At 43.0% G+C, this 20,410-nt stretch overlaps 1 protein-coding gene across 3 annotated transcripts in view; it reads left to right on the top strand.

Annotated features, from left to right (window-relative positions):
- Positions 1-1,640: 1,640 nt before the first annotated feature.
- SPTA1 (spectrin alpha, erythrocytic 1) overlaps positions 1,641-20,410 on the top strand; it is an 81,624-nt gene continuing 62,854 nt past the window's right edge. For all 3 annotated transcript variants that reach the window (XM_027612018.2, XM_027612017.2, XM_027612016.2), the window contains exons 1-15: positions 1,641-1,877; positions 2,908-3,033; positions 4,715-4,855; positions 5,581-5,727; positions 7,620-7,753; positions 8,299-8,443; positions 10,216-10,370; positions 11,343-11,478; positions 11,586-11,687; positions 13,169-13,306; positions 13,940-14,050; positions 15,597-15,674; positions 15,821-15,976; positions 18,211-18,415; positions 19,804-19,985. In XM_027612018.2, the coding sequence (XP_027467819.2) occupies positions 1,641-1,877; positions 2,908-3,033; positions 4,715-4,855; positions 5,581-5,727; positions 7,620-7,753; positions 8,299-8,443; positions 10,216-10,370; positions 11,343-11,478; positions 11,586-11,687; positions 13,169-13,306; positions 13,940-14,050; positions 15,597-15,674; positions 15,821-15,976; positions 18,211-18,415; positions 19,804-19,985 (2,193 nt within the window). The remainder of the gene's footprint in view (positions 1,878-2,907; positions 3,034-4,714; positions 4,856-5,580; positions 5,728-7,619; positions 7,754-8,298; positions 8,444-10,215; positions 10,371-11,342; positions 11,479-11,585; positions 11,688-13,168; positions 13,307-13,939; positions 14,051-15,596; positions 15,675-15,820; positions 15,977-18,210; positions 18,416-19,803; positions 19,986-20,410) is intronic.

The following is a 20,410-nucleotide window of genomic DNA, read 5'->3' as shown; positions in this document are numbered from 1 at the left end:
TCCGGAATTCCATCCTGATTTACCATTCTCAGACATGGACTCTAAGACTAATCAAAGAAACGCAGCAGAATTTTAACACAGCCCATTTGTCTTACGTCTCTAACTGTGCTTTTTCTTTCTAATTTTTCATTTAAAAACCTGACTTTTATGTTTTATGAAGTCCTACTGAGAAACCTTTGGAGCCACAGTCTCTCTGAACTGCTGAGTCACCCAGCATCTGTGCAAGTTAGCAGCTCCTTCAGCTGAACATGTCTCCTGAAGATAACGTGGACTGTAGCTGGCGGGATTCAGGCCCCAAGGTTCTTTTTTTTTTTTTTTTTTTGACTCTTCTACATATGTAATGTTTCTTTCATCTTTATCTGAAGAAGACTAGACAATTTCATGAGAACTGTCTCTCTTTCTCTCTCTTTGTCTTCTTCCTCTCTCTTTTGGATACATTTTATCTTGCCAGGTTCTTGACTTTTCTGAAAAGTGAAGCACTTTCCAAAGGAAACCGTGAGTACAGGATTCTTTGCAGTACAATTTGTCACTGATATAACTAGGAAAGCTGTCTCTTTTGAACTTTCTGCACTGTATTTCATAGAATCTATAAGAATTGTTTCTTGGCTTTTAAGAGGTAGAGAAGCTTAATTTTAACGCTTTTTGTAATATTTCACTTTAAAGAATGACCTTGAGCTTGTGGCTACACAGCATCAAAATCTAGCAATGACCTGTTCACATGGGTCCATATAGAGAACAAATAGGTAACTTGGAGCAAAATAATACACAAGAAAGATTTGGGCTCCTTAGAATGATTTGATTCTGTAGCCAAACTAATAAAGGCCATCCACAAAGTAGCAATTATATTTTGGGAGGAAGAAGATGAAAATTTGAACTTGGTATTCGGTGTTCTGACTGAGAGAAGCTAGGGGAAACTGTGCCCATATCCAGACGAATGAAGGTAAACCTTATGGAGATTTCAGGGGATATTGCTCCAAATAGGTCAGATTCCACTTACGCTGTTTAACAGTATAACGTTTTACATTGCAAAAGCCAACTTGGGATGCTAATAATTTGAAATTTACAACAATTGGATAAAGGATGTGCTGAACTTTTTATTTGTAGTGTTTGTGAATAAAGCAAATAAAAAGGGTAAACAATCTATGAGCTGTATTTTATGTAAAAGAACAGACATTTCCAAATGTTTGTGTATGTCATTCATCAAGTTTATTACAAACCATGTTTAGTTATTCATTAGATTAAATTCAGAATGATCAGTACATGTCAACACTTTTTAACCTTTGAAAAGAAAAGAAAATTACATCTCTTTTTTATTCCTCTTAAATGTGTGGTTTTGCTAATTCAAACTTGTCTCCCATCATTCATCCAAATTAATTCTATTTATAGAACTTAGTAAATGTAGTCACACATTTATACGAAAAGTTGGAAAACTGTTCCGAATGATATAGAATTATTAGCCTAAAGGGTAGCTACATGTGATTGAAGTTATGTAAATATCCTAGAGCCCTTGTGACAACAGGCTTTTACAGGCTTCAAGACATCCGAATGTAAGTTCAACATAAATGCCTTGGGACATAGAAAAGGGACATCACAGAGATTTGAGAACCAGGAACAGATAGACAATTTTTAACTTTCAGGCTATGGAGAGTGGTGGACCGAAGGTGCTGGAAACCGCGGAAGAGATCCAGGAAAGGCGTCAGGAGGTGTTGACTCGCTACAAGAGATTCAAGGAGCTGGTTGCTGAGAGGGGTCAGAAGCTTGAAGATTCCTATCACTACCAGGTTTTCAGACGGGATGCAGATGACCTAGAGAAGTGGATCTTGGAGAAGCTCAAGATCGCAGATGATAAGAGCTATGAAGACCCAACTAACATACAGGTACTCCGTTCCTGTGACTTCCCCAGAACAGACTATAAGATCTCCAAGGAGGGAAACATTCTGGTAATGTAAGTGCGTATTTAGTTAAATGTCAGGACATAATGTCATAGAAAGGGCAGACTACCTGTTAGGGACGATAATTCTGCCTCTAAATGGCCCGTGTCTTTAACTTCTTAAGCCCACGTCTTATGTACAGAGGAAACTCACTCTGTGACTGTATTCTTAGTCTGAAGTTAAGCTACGGGCATAATAGTGACTGAGAGTCCAAAGAAGTTATGACACACCAGGCAGCTTTAATATTTCGAGGTGAAGAAATGTCAGTGCTTTCACTCTGCTCAGGATAGTAGTTCAGTGGAATTTTTCCTGGGTTTCTCCCAAGGGGCTAGCATGCCCTTGCTCAGTTCACACGACAGGTGTAAGGAGGAGAGCCTGGGTGGAGGCTCCTCTCCTCCTTCCATTACAGCGTGTGACAGAGTCGTGACCAGGAGAAGGGGTTACCTGCCTAAAAGGGGTAATTGACTTTGGAGAGGAAGCACGTGGATCAAGAACAAAGTGTTATCTATTAAAATGATTGATACATATATGACAATAAGAGTATTATCTGATAAACAGAAACCTCTCAATTAAAAAAAAAAAGCCATTATTGTGATGATCATCTTCATTGTGTTCAAATTTCATAGCACTTCCTTCCTCTCCTCTGAAGAGGAACAAATGTGGGACATCTTTTTATTCCCGCCAATGGCAACCGAGACTTAACAATAACAAGGTCTGTACTGGAAACTCCCCAAAGTCAACGGGGACAGGACGAAACATTTCTCGGGGGCCCCTGACTTTGAGCCTGGGCTGAAGTGGCCGTTTCTTTGAGTATGTGACTTCTCCAGCTCTGGTCATGGGTTATCAATTTATCTAGGTTGTGAGACAAGTGGTTCTGCCCCAAAGTAAGAAAAGGAACCAAAAAACCCCTTTATGGTCCAAGGACACTGGGCTTCATTAGTGATAGGCTTCATAACTTCTGATTTCTAAACTTCAGGGCAAGTATCTGAAACATGAATCCTTTGAAGCAGAAGTACAAGCAAAATCAAGGGTCATTCCTGAACTGGAAGAAATCAGGGAAGCCCGATTCGCTGAGGGGCATTTTGCCCATGAGGACACCAAGGTAAATAAATGTACGGTAGGACCCTGCAAGAGATGTTTCCGATTGTTGATTATGTTAGCAGAGTTTTAACTGATTATGCCAAGTATAAAGCTAGGTGTAGCTGGCTTGGAACTGGGGTTCCTGCCTCTTGTCTTCCACTGGGGTTGGGCGGGAAAGATGGTGGGCATCCTCACGTACCCTGGGGCAAGAAGAAGAGAGCTATGATACAAAACCTATCTCGGGAGAGCATCACATTCCTCCTTGGCCACCGCAGGATAACTTGGCTTACGATCAAGCCCTCTTCAACCTAGCTCCATGTTCCCAGCTGAACTGGCTTTCCCAAATGTCATTTCTAATGATTTCTTCTGACCTCAAAGTCCCTGTCCTTTAGACTCTTCAAACAAGGGACGCTCCGCCGTGTGAATCCTCTTTGAAATATCTCTCCCTTGTCCGTGATACCTCCTTCTCTTCACAGCTCACACGCTGTGACTAATATTAAAGTTCTCAAACGCCACTCTTCTCATTTTGAAAAACTCCAAAAACACCTTGTCTTCAGAAAATCTTCCCCGAACACCGAGGACTGAAGACCACCACCGCTTTGAAATCCATTACTAATGTATCAACGCTTTCCTGACTCGATTCACACAATTTTCCAACATGTTTGTGTTGATAGAGTCAATTCAGGATCTTTTCTGAATGAGTGGATTTGTCTGTTTGTTTTTACTGTTGAATTATTTTTGAAATTGTCACACCGAATTATGTGACCTATTTAAAAATTGGGTCTGGTCTTTCTACATTTAGCATACAAATTCTAGTCCATTTTACTGTCAACAAAATATGGTCAGATAACACGGACTCTAACCAGAAGAAAATTTATTGGAAAGAAGAGTCTGTAACAAGAAAAATCTAAAAATTTATGTATTGATAAAAAGTAGAAATTATTTTTGTATTGTTCACAGCTTTTTGTGCCACCAATCCCCCACATTAACTAAAATCGTTGAGAAATATTTGAGACATTGTCACAACTGTCAGACTCACTGTGCTCCATCAGACCACAGCACTGGAGGATTCAGAGAGAAATGTGGTTTGTGGGCTACTGTAAACAATGGAGTAGTTGAAAAATACAAGATTCTTTTGGACCTAACACAGAGAGTGCCTTCAATTTGACAAGCTATGTAACTCATGATCTTCTAAGCTAACCTGGCATCAAAGCCTGCAATTACATAGTCTCAAAATTCTCTTATTGCTTTGGTGCCCCTAACTTCCATTATAAATTAGCAACATTGTAGCTCTTACTCTTTCCAGCCTACGGGTCATGCTAAATTTCTTCTGTGACTTGCCAGTACTTAGAACACCCTCTGCCTGTCATCTACCTGTCAAAATCCTATCTGTTCCTCAAGCTTCAATTCAAACCAAGCACTGTCACATGAATCCTTTCCATCCTGTCTTATTGTTTGTAATCATTTCATCCTCTAAAACCTCAAAGCATTTTTAGATTTTTTTTCTCTTATGGCAGATCACGTGTGGCTTGGTTTAACAGCTACTCCCATGCATATTGATTTCCTCCTTTAAACATCTGTTGACCAATTAATGCACGAGAGAATGCAGTTTTTATCCAGGCCCCACTCTGCACGCATCTCCACGTCCATACCTGCTCCACAGCAGGTACAGTGCCTTAGCAGTTTTGCATCTCCTCCCAAAGGCCCATCTGGAGGAGCTGCACAAACTATGGGACCTGCTGGTGGAACTGACTCAGGAAAGGGGCGCCCTGCTGCTGCGGGCCCTGAAGCTCCAGCAGTACCTGCAGGAGTGCGCTGACATCTTGGAGTGGATCGGAGACAAGGTACGGGACCCCACAGGACACAAGCGGGACCTCCCATCCCTGTCCCAGGCACCGCCCAGCAATCCAACAGAGGCTGCTCAGAAAGCAGTCGGGATGTCTGTTCCTGGACTGTGTTCCTTGAAAGAAGCAATTTTGTCAAAGATTTAGGGGTATCCTGGAGATCACTGACATTGTGTGTGGGGAAAAGTGCCCTAGGCTTGTCCCCGTCTCCCTTCCGTGACCCTTGGCTCCCCCTCCTAAATTTTTCCTCTTACTCTGGGTTCAGCCTGAGAGTGTTGCCCCCTCTTTTCCTAAGGGCTGCCTCTCAGTACCTGTAACTAAGGAGGTTTCTATTTTTTAAAACACTTGGAGAATAATCCTGTGGTTAAGACTGAAGATACACCCAAGTCAGTCCTTAGCATGGTGCTTTTGCAGATACTCAGTGTGCTGAATTAAGTAGAATCAGGATGTATGCATTTTTCATGTTCCAGAACACAAAAGCGTGCTTCCAGGAGCTTTGGCCAACAATGTTCCTGGTCTTTCTGAAGGATCACCCCAAAGAGCAATGGCCCCTGGACCAGGGAACCCCCTCAGGAAATACATTCCTGCTTCCGGCTCTTTTCTGAAGGGCTTCTCCTCCCCACCAGCCCCTCCTTCTGAGCTCTCCTGGGAGTGTGGGCAATGGTTCTGGGCATTTGAACTACAGAAACTTTGCTGGTGACTCAACAGACTTTCCTTGCCCACAGGAGGCTATAGTGACATCAGTGGAGCTGGGTGAGGACTGGGAGCGCACAGAGGTTCTGCATAAGAAGTTTGAGGAGTTCCAAGCAGACCTGGAAGTGCGACGGGAGAAAGTGGATGGAATAAACCAGTATGCCAATGCGTGTGCTGAGGTGAGGTGGGGAGCAAAGGGTTAGTGCAAGTCAAAGGTTCTGGTATTCAAAACCTTCCAGCCATCGGTAGGTGGGTCATGAAGGACATAGGACATTGTGAGAAAACAGGGATGCATGTCCCTGGGGTAACATGCCTGGGGCAGTTTCCTCTTCTGTCTGGGTCACCTCTTGCCAGTCTATGGAAATAGAGGTGTGAGCGGGAGAGACAGTGTATGTGTGTGCACGTGGGTGTGCACGTGAACGTGTGCGGAGGAACGAGACCCACAATTTAGTAACTCCTGGACAGGCCACCCATCACCCGTGTTTATGCTGCACCCTTTCCTCATGAAGAAGAATCAGAATAAAGTAGCAAAGAATATAAAATAATGGTGGGCTATCGTAATGTATATGATGTCATTATACCTGATTTTTTTGTGAGTGGGGGGAGGGAGGCAGTTTTACCGTCATTCACTTGAGACAATGTTTAAATAAATTTTCAATTTCACTAGGATATGCGGGAAAAACGGGGAGCCAGTCTGGTTTTTTTGTGCTGCAAGGAGATTAGAAACTCTGACCATTGGCTGTCGCGCTCCTGGTTTCATCATCACTTCAGCTCTAGTACCGGGACGCCCCCTCTGTATTAGCAGAACCGAGACTTCGGGATGAATGGGTACTCGATTAGGGGAAGTAAACTCTCTCTCCGCCACCTTTTTCTCGTTGTGAAAGTTCCTCGGTTTTTCAGTACTATCTAACACCCCATCCCCAAACTTCAAACAACAAACATGTTATTTTTACTGGATTCAGTGATTCAGCTGCTCAGCTAGGCAATTCTCCTGACCCCACCTTAAGTGGCTGCAGTTATTTGGTGGCTCAGTTGGAGTGGAGGTCGAAAATGGCCTTGCTCCCATGTCTGGGGTGTTGGCTCTCACTTTCCAGCACAGCATGCTTTTTTTTTTTTTATGTGTCAGTGTTCCAAAGGTCAGAAAGCTGAAGGGCATCTTGAGGCCGAGGGGCAGGAACTCATATCATTTCTGCCACATTCTATGGTAAGCCAGGCGTAGGCGAACCCAGATCCAAAGCCTGAGGAAATGGACTTCCCTTCTTGCAAGGAGGGCTTCATGGCACAGTAACACGGCCATTTTATCTAATCTACCATAGGAAGGATTAATCCAATGCAGAGTGTGTCCTCTGCTCTTGTGGAGTGGAACCCATGCAGCTACAAATACAAAGGGCCACAAATTCGGCAAAGAGAATGTAGAAAATTCTTCCTGGAGACGCTTCAGAGTGGGAGTGGAAATTCCGAGAGACAGTGACAGAAGGAGCAGAAAGACTTGGATGCAGAGGAACTGCTCGAAGTTGCCAAGTGTCAAAATAGGCTGATGCCATGAACTTAATCCAGTGTTCGTAAATCTCAGTGCTTCAGATAGGTTGCAGTGATGTATGAAATTTTCTGCAAAATTAAATGTGTGTGCACGTGTGTATAATCCTGGGAAGAGGGAAACATCTCTTGTTAGATTCTCAAAGGTGTCAGGACCCCAAAGGAACTAAGAACCACAGTAGTAGAGTTTTGGAAAGTAAAGCCTATTTCACAGGGGGACTTTTTTCTTCCTGGGTTCTCAGGGGACTTGGCAGCCATCAACAAGGTGGAATTCTGAAAATAACATCATGGCTGGGCAATCTGTGTTAACAGTCTGCCCCAGTGCTGTGAGTAAAAGATAGATACAGTATCTGGTGGTTTGGCTTCTAGATTTTGGTAAAGCTAGGGCACAGGGCTATGGTGAAGATTGGTATCTGGCTAAATGGTCATTCTCCATGCCTGGCAAAGCACGAACCAGTGTGAAATGAGACGTGTTCAATGATTTTTGGAATAGGCTCACCTTTGCCTAACTCCAGACCCGGTTTCCTCTTAACAGGAGAACCATCCTGAGTTGCCCTCGATCAAGCTGAAGCAGGATGAGGTGAACGCCGCCTGGGAGCGTCTCCTCGATCTGGCTCTGCAACGACAGGGAACACTGTCCAGTGCTGCAGACCTCCAGCGATTCAGAAGGTGTGAATTTGGCCAACACATTATGGGAAATCCAGCACCATGTTCGTACTTGTGCTAGCCTCTGGCTACTGTTGGCAATTAGTGGCCAGTATCTCAAACCAAAGTAAATCATGTGCTGGCACTTCAGGAAGCAAGGGAGAGTGTAGTTAAGGCAACTGTGACTCACCCCATGGCCAAGTTTGTGATGACTGGAGCCCAAAGCAATAAAACTAGCTCAGTTTTATTGTGATGGAATTAGTGATGGAAGTGTTGCGGAGACAAGGAATGCATCTTAGGAACTGGATGGGGGTGGAGGGTTAAGCGGGAAGAAAAAAGTAAGAGCTGACCCAGATATGGGAAGGATATCTAGAGACCCAATGACCAGATAATGCCCAGGCCTCTACATCTACCATTAAAGGTGAGACCTCTTTACATTACTTTTTCTAGTGAGTAGGAATTCAAGGTAATTGTCAGCTGAGTGAACCAGGGTGGTCTTTGCTGTGTACACTGTTTGCCCTGGAATGCCTGCCATTTTCTTTGTTGGGACTCATGTGGCTGTCTGGCAGGGATGTGACGGAAGCCATCCAGTGGATCAAAGAGAAGGAGCCTCAGGTCACCTCTGAGGACTATGGCAAAGACCTTGTTAGCTCTGAGGCCCTGTTTCATAGTCACAAGGGCCTTGAGAGGAGCCTTGCAGTCATGGAGGACAAGGTAAGCCACTGTTGGAAGCCTGGCTGGTCCCCTGGGCTGAAAGAGGCATTTGGTGGGTACCTCGCCTCCAGAGGACACAGTAAATTCACTATTTTGATAAAGGAGAAATTCCTTATCTCTGAATATACTTCATCATTCTGGTTCATAACTTGTACACGGACATTGGATGTCCCTTATTTTTTATTTAAATATACATGCATGTTTTATATACTCTTGTGTTTTTTGTAATGTACTTCATGATTTAAAAACAAAAAGGGTAACTCCAAGAATAGTTTCCTAATCTCACTCAGTACCTGCAGTCAGAGAATCTTCCCTTTGGTCAAACCACCTTCCGTCACTTCCAGCTGACTCCTATTTCCTTTTGTCCTTCACTCAGTAGAAAAGGGAAGAAATGTCTCCTTCTTCTTCTTCTCCTTCTTGCCCTCCTCTTCCTCCTCCTTCCTCTGCTTCTCCCTCTCCTCCTCCTCCTCCTCCTCCTCCTCCTCCTCCTTCTTCTTCTTCCTCTTCCTCTTCCTCTTCTTCTTCTTCTTCTTCTTCTTCTTCTTCTCCTTCTTCTTCTTCTTCTTTTCTTCTTCTTCTTCTTCTTCTTCTTCTTCTTCTTCTTCTCCTCCTCCTCCTCCTCCTCCTCCTCCTCCTCCTCCTCCTCCTCCTCCTCCTCTTCCTCTTCCTCTTCCTCTTCCTCTTCTTCTTCTTCTTCTTCTTCTTCTTCTTCTTCTTCTTCTTCTTCTTCTTCTTCTTCTTCTTCTTCTTCTTTCTTCTTCTTCTTCTTCTTCCAAATAATCTCAGAAACACCTGGAGCATGTTACTACATCCACTTTTGGGTTCTCTTCTGAAAGCTGGAAGACCCCAGTCCCTATCCTTAGAGGAGTAGACATAGGCATGTTTGAACTTGGAGCAAGCCCCTACTCCTGACCGGCTCCCATCCTTGCTTCCTCCCCTTACAACATCACCCATAACCTCAGCCAACTCCTCCAGAGCGTGTACAGTGGAGTCAGCCCACTGAAGGTCCCCACGTGCTGCCCCCTGACCATAGCTTTGTCCCTGGATCCAGTTTCTGAAAACTATCCCATTATTGTACTTCTTTCATTCTTGCTCCATTTTTGTATTTTGTATTTTTTCACCTAATAATGAAAAATAAAATCCCATAATTTGATGAATAAGGATAATGAAATTTTAAATCCTAGACAACACCTGGTTATAGTCAGATATAATGAAAGCACAAATGGTAACATGTGGAAAGTCACCCATATCTACATTTTTTGCCTCAGTGGCCTTGCTCCTTAGGAATTGTTCTCAGAATGGTCTGGCATTGCTGGAATTCTTGGCAGACATTCTCCTGAGCAAAAGTGTCTCTTTGATTCCCACGACAGTATTTGTGGAAACAGTATAGAGGATGGTGAAGGACAGTCTGAGGTCTAAACCTTGCTTCTGACACTTAGTAGCTAAATGACCTTGAGCAAATAAAATACTCTACCTCTCAGTTTTCACATAAAGGGGGAAATAAGAATAGTTTCTACCTCTGAGTATTATTTTAAAAAGACGATAAAACAAGTAAGTGCATGTGAAGTGCTGAGCAGTAAGCACTCAATAAGAGACAAAAGTGGTCAGTAAATTATTATTGCTGATATAGTATGTTAATATAAAATTATCCATGTAAGTATGTTAAGTTATCAGTATTCGTATGGTTGTTTTGTCAGATCTCTCCCATAAAACTTTGTCAGGATGAATCAGAGTGCTTGGATTTCCCACTAGATTTCTTTTGCATCCCAAAGGTGAAGGAGTTATGTGCCAAAGCGGACAAGCTGAAGCTTTCCCATCCTCCAGAGGCACCTCAGATCCAACAGATGAAAGAGGATCTGGTCTCCAACTGGAAGCACATTCGAGCCTTGGCTACCAACAGATATGCAAAGCTGGAGGCTTCTTGTGGGTGGGAAATCCTTCCTCTCTGTTGCTTTATCTCTACAGGATTGGGATATAACATCAAAAGCAGAAATTAAGAGTGAAAAGAATCAAATAATGAGGGACTCAGCCCTCCTGCCTACTCGATGGTAGAGGCAATAGAAGCTTTATTTGTTAAGGGAAGTTCTCTTTGGGCTGACTTACCACCCAGCATGATACCTCCCCCCATCCCGCCCCCCCACACCGCACCCCAGCGTTCTTCCTCTACTTAGAAAGTTGTAGAATGCTATCAAGCGGCCCAAGTACCTGGAAAAGCAGCTGAAGAAACGTCAAAATCCCTGGCCCTAGCTTAGGAACTGAAATAAATTTCCAAGCTGAAGGGTGTAAAATTAAATCTAGAATTATTTCCTGAATGTGGGTTAGCTTGCCAAAAAACTGGGGATCATTTCGGTAGTTAGTGTTTATAGCTGGTCATTAAAACACCAGAAAGCCGTGTTTATCTTACTTTTACAATTCCAAGTTAACTGGTGAGCATTTAATTATTTGAATAGGTAACTGTTTCAGTGGTTTTGCTTTTAGCAATAGAGTTAAGTGTGACTTAGGCGCACGGGGGCTCCTAACCTTAACTCTGGTCCCCTTTCCTGCCAGGGGCTCCCCTGTTATTTATCTGCCATGTCTTATTTACTGGCCTTGTTGGCAGTACTTTGCTCCACTTCAAGTGCCTCTGGGGTGGTGTGACCTTGTGATGTTGGAGAAGCACTGCCCAGGTGCCTCATCCCACAATGACACATCCATCCCAAGAGGCAGCAGCCTGGAGTCAAGGACAATCTGCCCAACCTGCCCCACTAAAGGAACCGGAAACCCATCAGGGGGATGGAAGGGGTAGAATTAGGGTGAGGAGAACATTGCACATCTTACCTCAACCCAACCCTAACTCTTGGCTCAAAGTCCACTTACACCTGGTTTCTCCTTCCTGTCCTTTACCTTCCCTTCCCTGCAGGTACCAGAGGTTCTTATCTGACTATGAGGAGCTATCAGGCTGGATGAAGGAGAAGACCGCTCTGATCAGTGCTGATGAGCTGCCCACAGATGTGGCTAGTGGGGAGGCCTTGCTGGACCGGCATCGACAACACAAGGTAGACAGGAAGAGCCCCCCTTGCCCCCCGAGGGAGGAAGAGGGAGGGGCCAAGAGTGCCAGAAGTTTTCCTGCTGCATTTTAAGACATTTTGCCTTGTGGCCATAGCACGAGATTGACTCTTACGATGAGCGATTCCAGTCTGCTGATGAAACTGGTCAGGCTCTGCTGGATGCTAGTCATGAAGCCTCTGATGAAGTTCGGGAGAAGGTAATCCAGTTTAACAATGTGTGAAATTTTGGTACATATTTAGCCCCACTTAATCCCATAATAATATAATGATCTCTGAATAGGACGAGAAGTCCTATGGACGTCTTGATATTAACCCAATTTTCATATATTGCAACCTTCCTTCACATATTGCTTTAGCTAAGTCGAGCTATCTGCAGTTCTCAGGATGTGATGTGTGCTTGCTCACCCCTGAGCCTCCATTTCCTGAACCCATCTGATTTCATCAACCTGCCTTCTATCTAATTTGAAACCTCCATACCATTGTGCTTTATCATACATGCTCTGTTCTATCACTCTTCCATGCTCACCTCTAGATTGTGAATGCTTTGAGGACTGCACCTATTCCTCTTTGCATTCCCTATGATGCCTGGCACATGGCTAGCTTTGTTCTCTCCTACGCAACTTCAAATCACACTGATTTTCCCATATCGGTGTTTCTCAAATCTACATTAAATAATAGGAAAGCTTTAAACAGTCGGAATCCCACTGACTGATCAGGTTTGCCTTCATCCTAATCTCCTGGATCAAAAAGACTCACCTCAACCCCATCATCCCTTAGAGGTTTTACTTCAGTCACAGAGTCACAGGAACTCCTTGGGATGATCATTAAAAAAAAAAGATTTGTAGGCTTTTTGCATCTCGTTCGATTCCAAGCCCAGCCTCTAGAGATGGTGGTTGGAGGAGGCTGAGATGGCCATATTTTGAATTCACCCAGAACTCTATGGGAAAAATATAATAAGATTTTTATTTTTAACAATCTCCTGCCCAAGGAAACCTAGATCCTTGCCCACATACCTATATTCCTGGGATTCTGAGAATCTGTGCTGCCTTTTTGATGGCTTTAACACCGCAGTGGTGTTAATAAGCTGGAGTTCCCTGGGCAGATGTGTGAGCAGGAACAAAGGCTCTTACGGTTTTGAGAATGTCACCCTTCCCTTTCCTTAGTGGTTCCTATTTGCTTTCAGAAGAGAATGCGAACTTCTCAGTCTGATCATTTAAGTGCTCTATATACGTCAGTTTCATCAAGTGTCCACCTTTTTTAGACACTGCACTTTTCTCTGGAGCACTTTGTATAATCTAACAAGTATGTGAAGGAATTGTGTGCTCATCGTCTGCCCCTCCTGGAATCCTGGCCCCCCTCCCCACCCTTTAAATCTCTGTTTGGTACGATACTTTCCACACTCCTACTCTCTGTGTCTTCCCACCAGAATTCTTCTTCTCTTCTTCATTTGCACATAATAAGTGTGTTGTTGTACCTCTGCGATGCATTTATCCCATTTTCTACTACAGCATGTGAAATTTTGATACACATTCAGCCCCACTTTATCTCATAATAATATGATACATGTTACTCACTCAGACCTTGAAGTCATCAGAGAAGCCTGCTTCTTATTCACTTGTGCATCCTTCCAAAGGCCTTGCATTTATTAGATGCTCACCTTGTCTCTTCCTTTCCAAAGATGACAATACTTGCCAATGACTGGGCGGCCCTGCTGGGGCTGTGGGACCAGCGGCAGCTTCAGTACCTGCAGTGCATGTACTTGCACCTCTTCTATCGTGACAGTGAGCAAGTGGACAGCTGGATGAGCAGACAAGAGGTAACAGGAGGGGCTCAGCAAGGGTCCAGAAGCCATTTCTCCCACCCCTCATTTATCACATGACCACCATTGGTACCCTTACAACTACTTCTGTGGGCTAGAGGTTGTCTTAGGAAGTGGAGGGTGATCTACAAAGAGAAGATGAGATTGGCCCTTTCTGAGGCTCTTACAATTCCCTTATGGACAGACGCCTAGAAGAATATACACAAATATACAGCAGAGAAGAATTAACCTCCACTGAACATAAGGCCAGATGAATATCAATCACATTGCTAAGGGGGTCAGGAATAGAAAGTTGTGACAAGTCAGGCAAGGTTAACCAGAAATTTCCCAGAGGAGGTGAGTGGTCCTCTTGAGGCAGCATTGGGAGGTCAGAATGGAGCCTGGATTGGCCAGGATGATTCTGTGTGGACAGAACCAGAGACAAAAGTGATAAAGTTGTGTGAGAGGACTGGGGAGGAGTCTCAAGTTGCTGCTCTTCGCGGTTGGTCCCGGCGCACTATACCACCATATGCCAGTCCCTCCTTGCTCTCTCACCGTCTCCTCTCTCTCCTTAGTCCTTGCCTCAGAGACATCCCAAAAGCAGTATTTCTCACTGACAAGGAAGAGCTGAGATGTGTCTGTCTTCCACAGGACTTCCTGGAGAACGAAGACTTGGGGAACTCCCTGCGCAGCGTGGAAGCCCTTCTTCAGAAGCATGATGACTTTGAGGAGGCCTTCACCGCCCAGGAAGAGAAGATCACAGTGAGATGTGGGCTCTGGTGTGGGCACCGGCTCCATGTGTGTTTGTGTCACCTCACCCAGGGCCCGTCCTTAGAGAGAACCACTTGTCCGTCACTCTGACATAACATGAGGGTTCTTTTCAAAAGAGAAAACATCCAGAAAAGTAATCATACCCATTTTTATCATCAAAAAGCACACTTAGAAAGTTCGTAAAGATTTTTAGCTATTTACAGTTTCCAATAAAGTGCATGATTGTCTTATTTTTTCTGCAGTGTAAGTAAATGTTATTGGATCTGTATCTGATACAGAATCATTACTTGGAAGTTCGAAATGTGTTATTTACTTTTTTGGTTTTTTCCTCTCCAGTAATGTCTCCATTTGGTTTTCTCTAGTAAAATCTAGATGTCTAAACAACATCTGTTCTTTCCCTGTATATCTTCAGCTTTATGTTTCTCATCTAATGCAACCACAGTTTTCCTGTGAACCCTACACTACAATGTCCCAGAAACTGGTCAATGTACAAGCAGGGTTCAGACAAGTGTGGAAGGATTTTATTGGCCCAATGTGCTGTATATCTTGGGCTGTCCCCTAGGCTGGTGCTGGGTTTTAACTCACACATACTATACCACTGGCAGCAGCAACAACCATAACAATAGAATTCCAAGTCCTATCTGTTAATATGGAGATTAATATGGTCCCTTATCCATCCATATGCTTGCTCTATTGATTTTCATTGGTAAAAGCTAACAGTATAAAATAGGTTATTGTTTATAAAATGCTATCATGTATTTTAGATTATTTTCCCACTCTCAATCACTTAATCTATCCTGAGTTCTAACAATTTGAGGAGTTCATGAATGAATATAAGTAAAAATTTCTGACCCTTCTTCCTATGAGGCTAGAGATATAGATGTAGATATAAATATAAATATATCTCTCTCTATATACAATAGGGCAAGAAAGGGAGGGAGGGAGAGTGAGAGAGAGAGAAAGTGAGAGAGAGAGAGAGAGAGAGAGAGAGAGGCTGGCCACTGGACATAACTCTATCCACAATGCTTCCTCTTGAAAATTTAAGAATAAGGTGCCTGGGTGCCTCAGTTGTTAAGCTTTTGACTCTTGGTTTCAGCTCAGGTCATGATCTCCTGGTCATGAGATCAAGCCCCGAGTAGGGCTCTGTACTCAGCATGGAGTCGGCTTGGGATTCTCTGCCTCTCCCTCCCCCTCTCCCCCTCCCCCCACTTGAGCACATGCTCACTCTCACTCTCTCTAATAAATAAATACAATCTTTAAAAAATTAAGAATAGATCAAATATCCACTTTCAAGTGACATCAAAATTCATGTACTATAACCTAGATATTAAAAATATTATGGCATAAAAGAGGGTAATTAACTTGTCAAATATACATTTTGAAACAGAATTTGTAATAGAAATCAGATCTCTGATCCTGAGAGTTGTTCTCTTCCACATTGCCACGCTTCCTCTTTAAACAGCTAGCCAGACAGTGACCACTTGCTCAGGAGCCACTGAAAGAAACCACTCCGGTTTTTATCGTCTTTGTTTTTCAGACCGTAGACAATAACGCAAAGAAGCTGATTGACAGTGATCATTATGACTCCGAGAACATTGCTGCTCTTCGGGATAGCGTATGTCCGAGTCCCCAGACGTGTATCTGCCTGCCCGTGCCCTGGGGTCTGGGGAGGTGCTGGGGCTCAGGGACCAAGCTGGACAGAGAATCTCATGTGTCCATATTTGGCTTTGCTGACCATGAGTTTCATCTTGGTTTTTGTAGCTCTTGGCCCGGCGGGATGCCCTACGTAAGAGGGCTGCCACTCGGCGCAAACTCCTGGAGGATTCATGGCTTCTGCAGAAACTGTATGAGGACTCAGATGACCTAAAGAATTGGATCAACAAGAAGAAGAAGTTGGCAGATGATGAAGATTACAAGGTAAGCAGGGTTTTCAGACCCTGGGCATACTCATCAGGACTTAGTTTCATGAGACTAGAGTCTTAGAGCTGAAAAGAGGCTAGTGTTCAGCAGGCAAGCCTCCTTTACAGAGAAGGGTCATGAGTCCCTCAAGGCAAATACTTGGTTAAAAGCCAAGAATCTGGTTTCTGGATTTCCTGTGTCCCACTGCCTCTCACTTCTTTTCTCCAGCCCAACTTCTTTTCTTTTTCTTTTTATTAAGAATTCATTTATTTATTTGAAAGAGAGAGAGAGAGAGAAGAGGGGGGGCAGCAGGAGAGGGAGAAGCAGACTCCCCATTGAGCAGGGAGCCCGACTGGGGGGCTCCATCCTAGGATCCTGAGATCATGAACTAAATCGAAGGCAGACTCTTAATTGATTGACCCCACCCAGGCGCCCCCCTCCAGCACAACTTCTAATGTTCCATAACAGAAAGGGGGAAGGCAGGGACTGCTGCTTATTTAGCTGCTTCTTGTCCCTCCACCAACTCTGCTGCTTCCCTCCGCACCCTTATAATAGGAAAATATTGTGTCTGATCCCGGTGTACGTTCGAATTTACGAAAAGCTACTAGGAACCTAAGGTAACCTGGCATAGTGCAGAATTACACGGTTTTGTAGCCAGAAGGGAACAACCCCTTACTTTTTATTGATGAGGAAACCAAGGATTTGAATTATAAAGGGACTTGCCCAAAGTTATCCATTTATTTAGAAGGCAGTTTGACGTAAGCATTTGAAGCATGAATTCTGGGGAAGGTGAACCTGGGCTTGAAGTCTCGTAGTTCTGTCTTATTTCTGTGACTTGGGGAAATTATTTTTTTAAATTTTATTTTATTATAAAATGATAATATGTGCGTTACCAGACAATACATCATTATTTCTGAGGTAGTGATCCACGATTCATTGAAATTCTGGACTTCTCTTTAAGCCATAGATTTCTCTACCTTGGGGTTGTGTAACAGATGTATTTTTCACTCACAAGTGTTATGTGAATTGGGAGATACGTTATACCCACCTATACACACTCACACAATTTCACATTTACAGTCGAGGCTAGAATTAGTCTCTTAATTTCTAGGCCAATACTTATTCACAATGTTTACTTTTCTAAACATCATTTAGGGTTAAATGTATACCTTGATCCTTTTGTTCCTATGTATTTATATATATTTATAGAACTATGAGCATCCTATCTGTACCTTTCATTTTGCGAAACTTGGAAATACGTGCTTGTGTTCTTGGGAGGAGGTGTGGTTCCAGGGTACAGAAGGCGTACAGATCTTCTCCAGAAGAGGAAATCATGCATCAGGATGGAAATGGGAAAAATTTTTCACCTTTCATGATAGCTCTCTGATTGTTATTTTTTTCCTTTCTATTTCATTTTTATTTAAATTCTAGCTAGTTAACATACATGGTAAAACTGGTTTCAGGAGTAGAATGCAGTGATTCATCACTTACATACAACACCCAGTGCTCATCACAACAAGTGCCCTCTTTAATACCCATCACCCATCTAGCCCATCTCCCTGTCCACCTCCCTCCATCATCCCTCAGTTTGTTCTCTATCATTAAGGGTCTCTTATGGTTTGCCTCCCTCTTTTTTCCCCCCCTTCTTTTATGTCCATCTGTTTTGTTTCTTAAATTCTACATACGAGTGAGATCATATGGTATTTGTCTTTCTCTGACTGACTTATTTCTCTTAGCATAATACACTCTAGATCAATCCATGTCATTGCAAATGGCACGATTTCATTCTTTTTGATGGCTGAGTAACATTCTATCATAAATATATATTTATATATGTTATATATAATGTATTTATATATTTATATATATATATAATATACTTACATATGCCACATCTTTATCCATTCATCAATCGATGGACATTTGGGCTATCTCCATAGTTTGGCTATTGCTGATAATGTTTGATTGATTGTTAATTCTTGCATGTGGCACCATATTCAAAATGATCTTCAGGAGATATCTAGGCTCTTTAGAATTACATGCATGAATCTATTAGCCATGTGTGCAGTGTGGCTAGAAGGAGGGATTGGCCACACGAGTTTCCTCACATTCTGTGCTTCAGTACTTGGACTGGGACAGTTGCCCTGTTTCCTCTCCCTAATGCAGTTGTATTTATAGTGAGAAGTAACCCCTATCCTCAAAATTTCTGCTCCCCATTCTTCAGATAAGTTTCCTTTATTTTTTGGACTTAGGATATACAGAACTTGAAGAGCCGGGTTCAAAAGCAGGAAGAGTTTAAAAATGAATTGGAAGATTATCAACGCCTGCTCAATACACTAGAGAAAACCGGCCAGGAGATGATTGAGGCTGATCACTATGCCTCGGACAAGGTGGCTGATCGTGTGGGTGAGGTTGTTAGCCTCTGGAAGGAGTTGTTGGCGGCTACAGAGCAGAGAGGTGAGAAGCAGAGGTTTCGGTGAAAGGCTACCTCCTCAGTTCTGAGACCTACCATTTTAATCTCTACCACCTTGAATTTGCCCGGTGACTGCCATGAGAAGGGATGCCACTCATTTCTTCCTGTATTGAACAGAGTTTTTATAACTCAACCTAAGTTTACCACATGATATACATACAACTTTATGTTTTCTTCATGCATGTAGGTTTAAGTGAAATTACTTCTGTTTTCTTCCCTTTGCTCCCACTTTTTTTTCTTTCTCCTGAATAAAATATTCCAGAGCCATGAATCCGGTATTGGCTAGGTACCTGAAACTGTTGTCCTTAAATTAGGTTTTACCTACTTGGGTTCTATAGATGAGACAAGGTATTATGACCCAGGTTATTTAGTAGACATTAAAAGATTGTCAGCACCACATGTGATGTTCCTACAATATTCTAGTCTTATAAATGGGATTTGATGACTTGCCTTTTTTCACCTATCTGAAAGTGTTCAGGCCCTGCTGTAAGCTCTTAAAAAAATTCCCACATGTCTGCTTGAATAATCTCTACTTACATTTAACTTCACCTCTCTAGAAAATCAGTCAGTTGTGGTAATTAACACAAATAATGAGGTTTTCCTGTCAATATTCTCCCTGTGAGACACAGACTCCATCTATAGACACCTGCTCTGGTTATAGAAGAGATATACCATGCTGATTCTTTTAGATATCGTCCTAATTTGGGGTTTAGGGGAAAAAAAATCCGACTTTACAGTAACAGTAAGATGTTACTGCTATTCCCACCATCGGGAGATATCACAGTTGTTTTGCAGAAATAATGCAAATAATTTTTGTAAGGTCAAACAATAAAGAATTTAGCTGAGAATGGTGTGGATAACCAAGGCATTTTCTGGAAGAGACAATTGTGAGGCATGGCTCGTGTTGAAGGAAAGGTACCAGGAAGGGCTGGCAAAACTCTGAGAAAGACATTTATAAAAAGTTCAAAATTTCCAAAGGAAACAAGTCCCAATTTTATACTTCTCTTGGGAAATGCAGAGTTTGGGCTTGAACCCCTTTGAAAAGGAGGTCTCGATAGAGAGTAGCACATGACATATGAAAATATCCAGGATGGTTAGGCTCTAATACAACAGGACTGTACTTCCTCAGCAGGGAATAAACTGATTGTTTATCTTCGTTTTGAGACTGAAAGCTACTATATTTAAAAACAAATACCATTCAAATTCCACAAGTTTAAGGTGATTTTTTTTGTATAATCACATGTGAGATGGATATTTTTTTCTCATTAGGATATCAAAATATTATATTTCTCCTTAAGTTTGATGGAAGGTATTTTACTATGCAGTAAGAAAGAGTCATGGTATCTGTCGCATCCCTAATGCCTTATTCCAGGGAACCAGTTGTATGAAGCTAACCAGGAGCTGCAGTTCAAGAACACCGCAGAAGACTTGGAGCGCTGGCTGGGGGACGTGGAGCAGCAGGTGGCCTCTGAGGACTACGGGAAAGGCCTGGCCGATGTACAGAACCTACTCAGGAAACATGGCTTGCTGGAGTCTGCTGTGGGCACTCATCAGGTCGGTTGCCAGTTCTCTGGCGATGGTAGACCAGAGCGCCCGTACATGCCCTGAACCCACTCGTAATAAGTAACTATTGAAAGAGAGAGAGAGGGAGCAAGAAACCAAAGGCAAAAATTCCAAAATTTTAGTTGGTCAGCTGACCCTTCCTAAGACCCTGTCTGGTATAGCCATTGTCCTGGGTGCGGTTGTCAGAACCCCATGGCTGGGGTGGCTTTGTGGGCTCCCCTACATATGGCATCACACTCTCACTCCAGAAACTTGGGCTTCGTATTCAGCTCATCACTCGCTGCTTATGGGACCTTTGGTGCATCTGTTCACCTTCTCATATCTCTATATGCTCATCTGTACCACAAAGTTTGGACAACATTGCCTCCTCCTGTTCTGGCGTTCTATGAGTCAAAGCTTGAAAAATATCTTTAATC

Source organism: Zalophus californianus, chromosome 10 (assembly GCF_009762305.2).
Source record: "Zalophus californianus isolate mZalCal1 chromosome 10, mZalCal1.pri.v2, whole genome shotgun sequence".
NCBI lineage: Eukaryota > Metazoa > Chordata > Mammalia > Carnivora > Otariidae > Zalophus > Zalophus californianus.
This window is presented reverse-complemented; position numbering and strand designations above follow the sequence as displayed.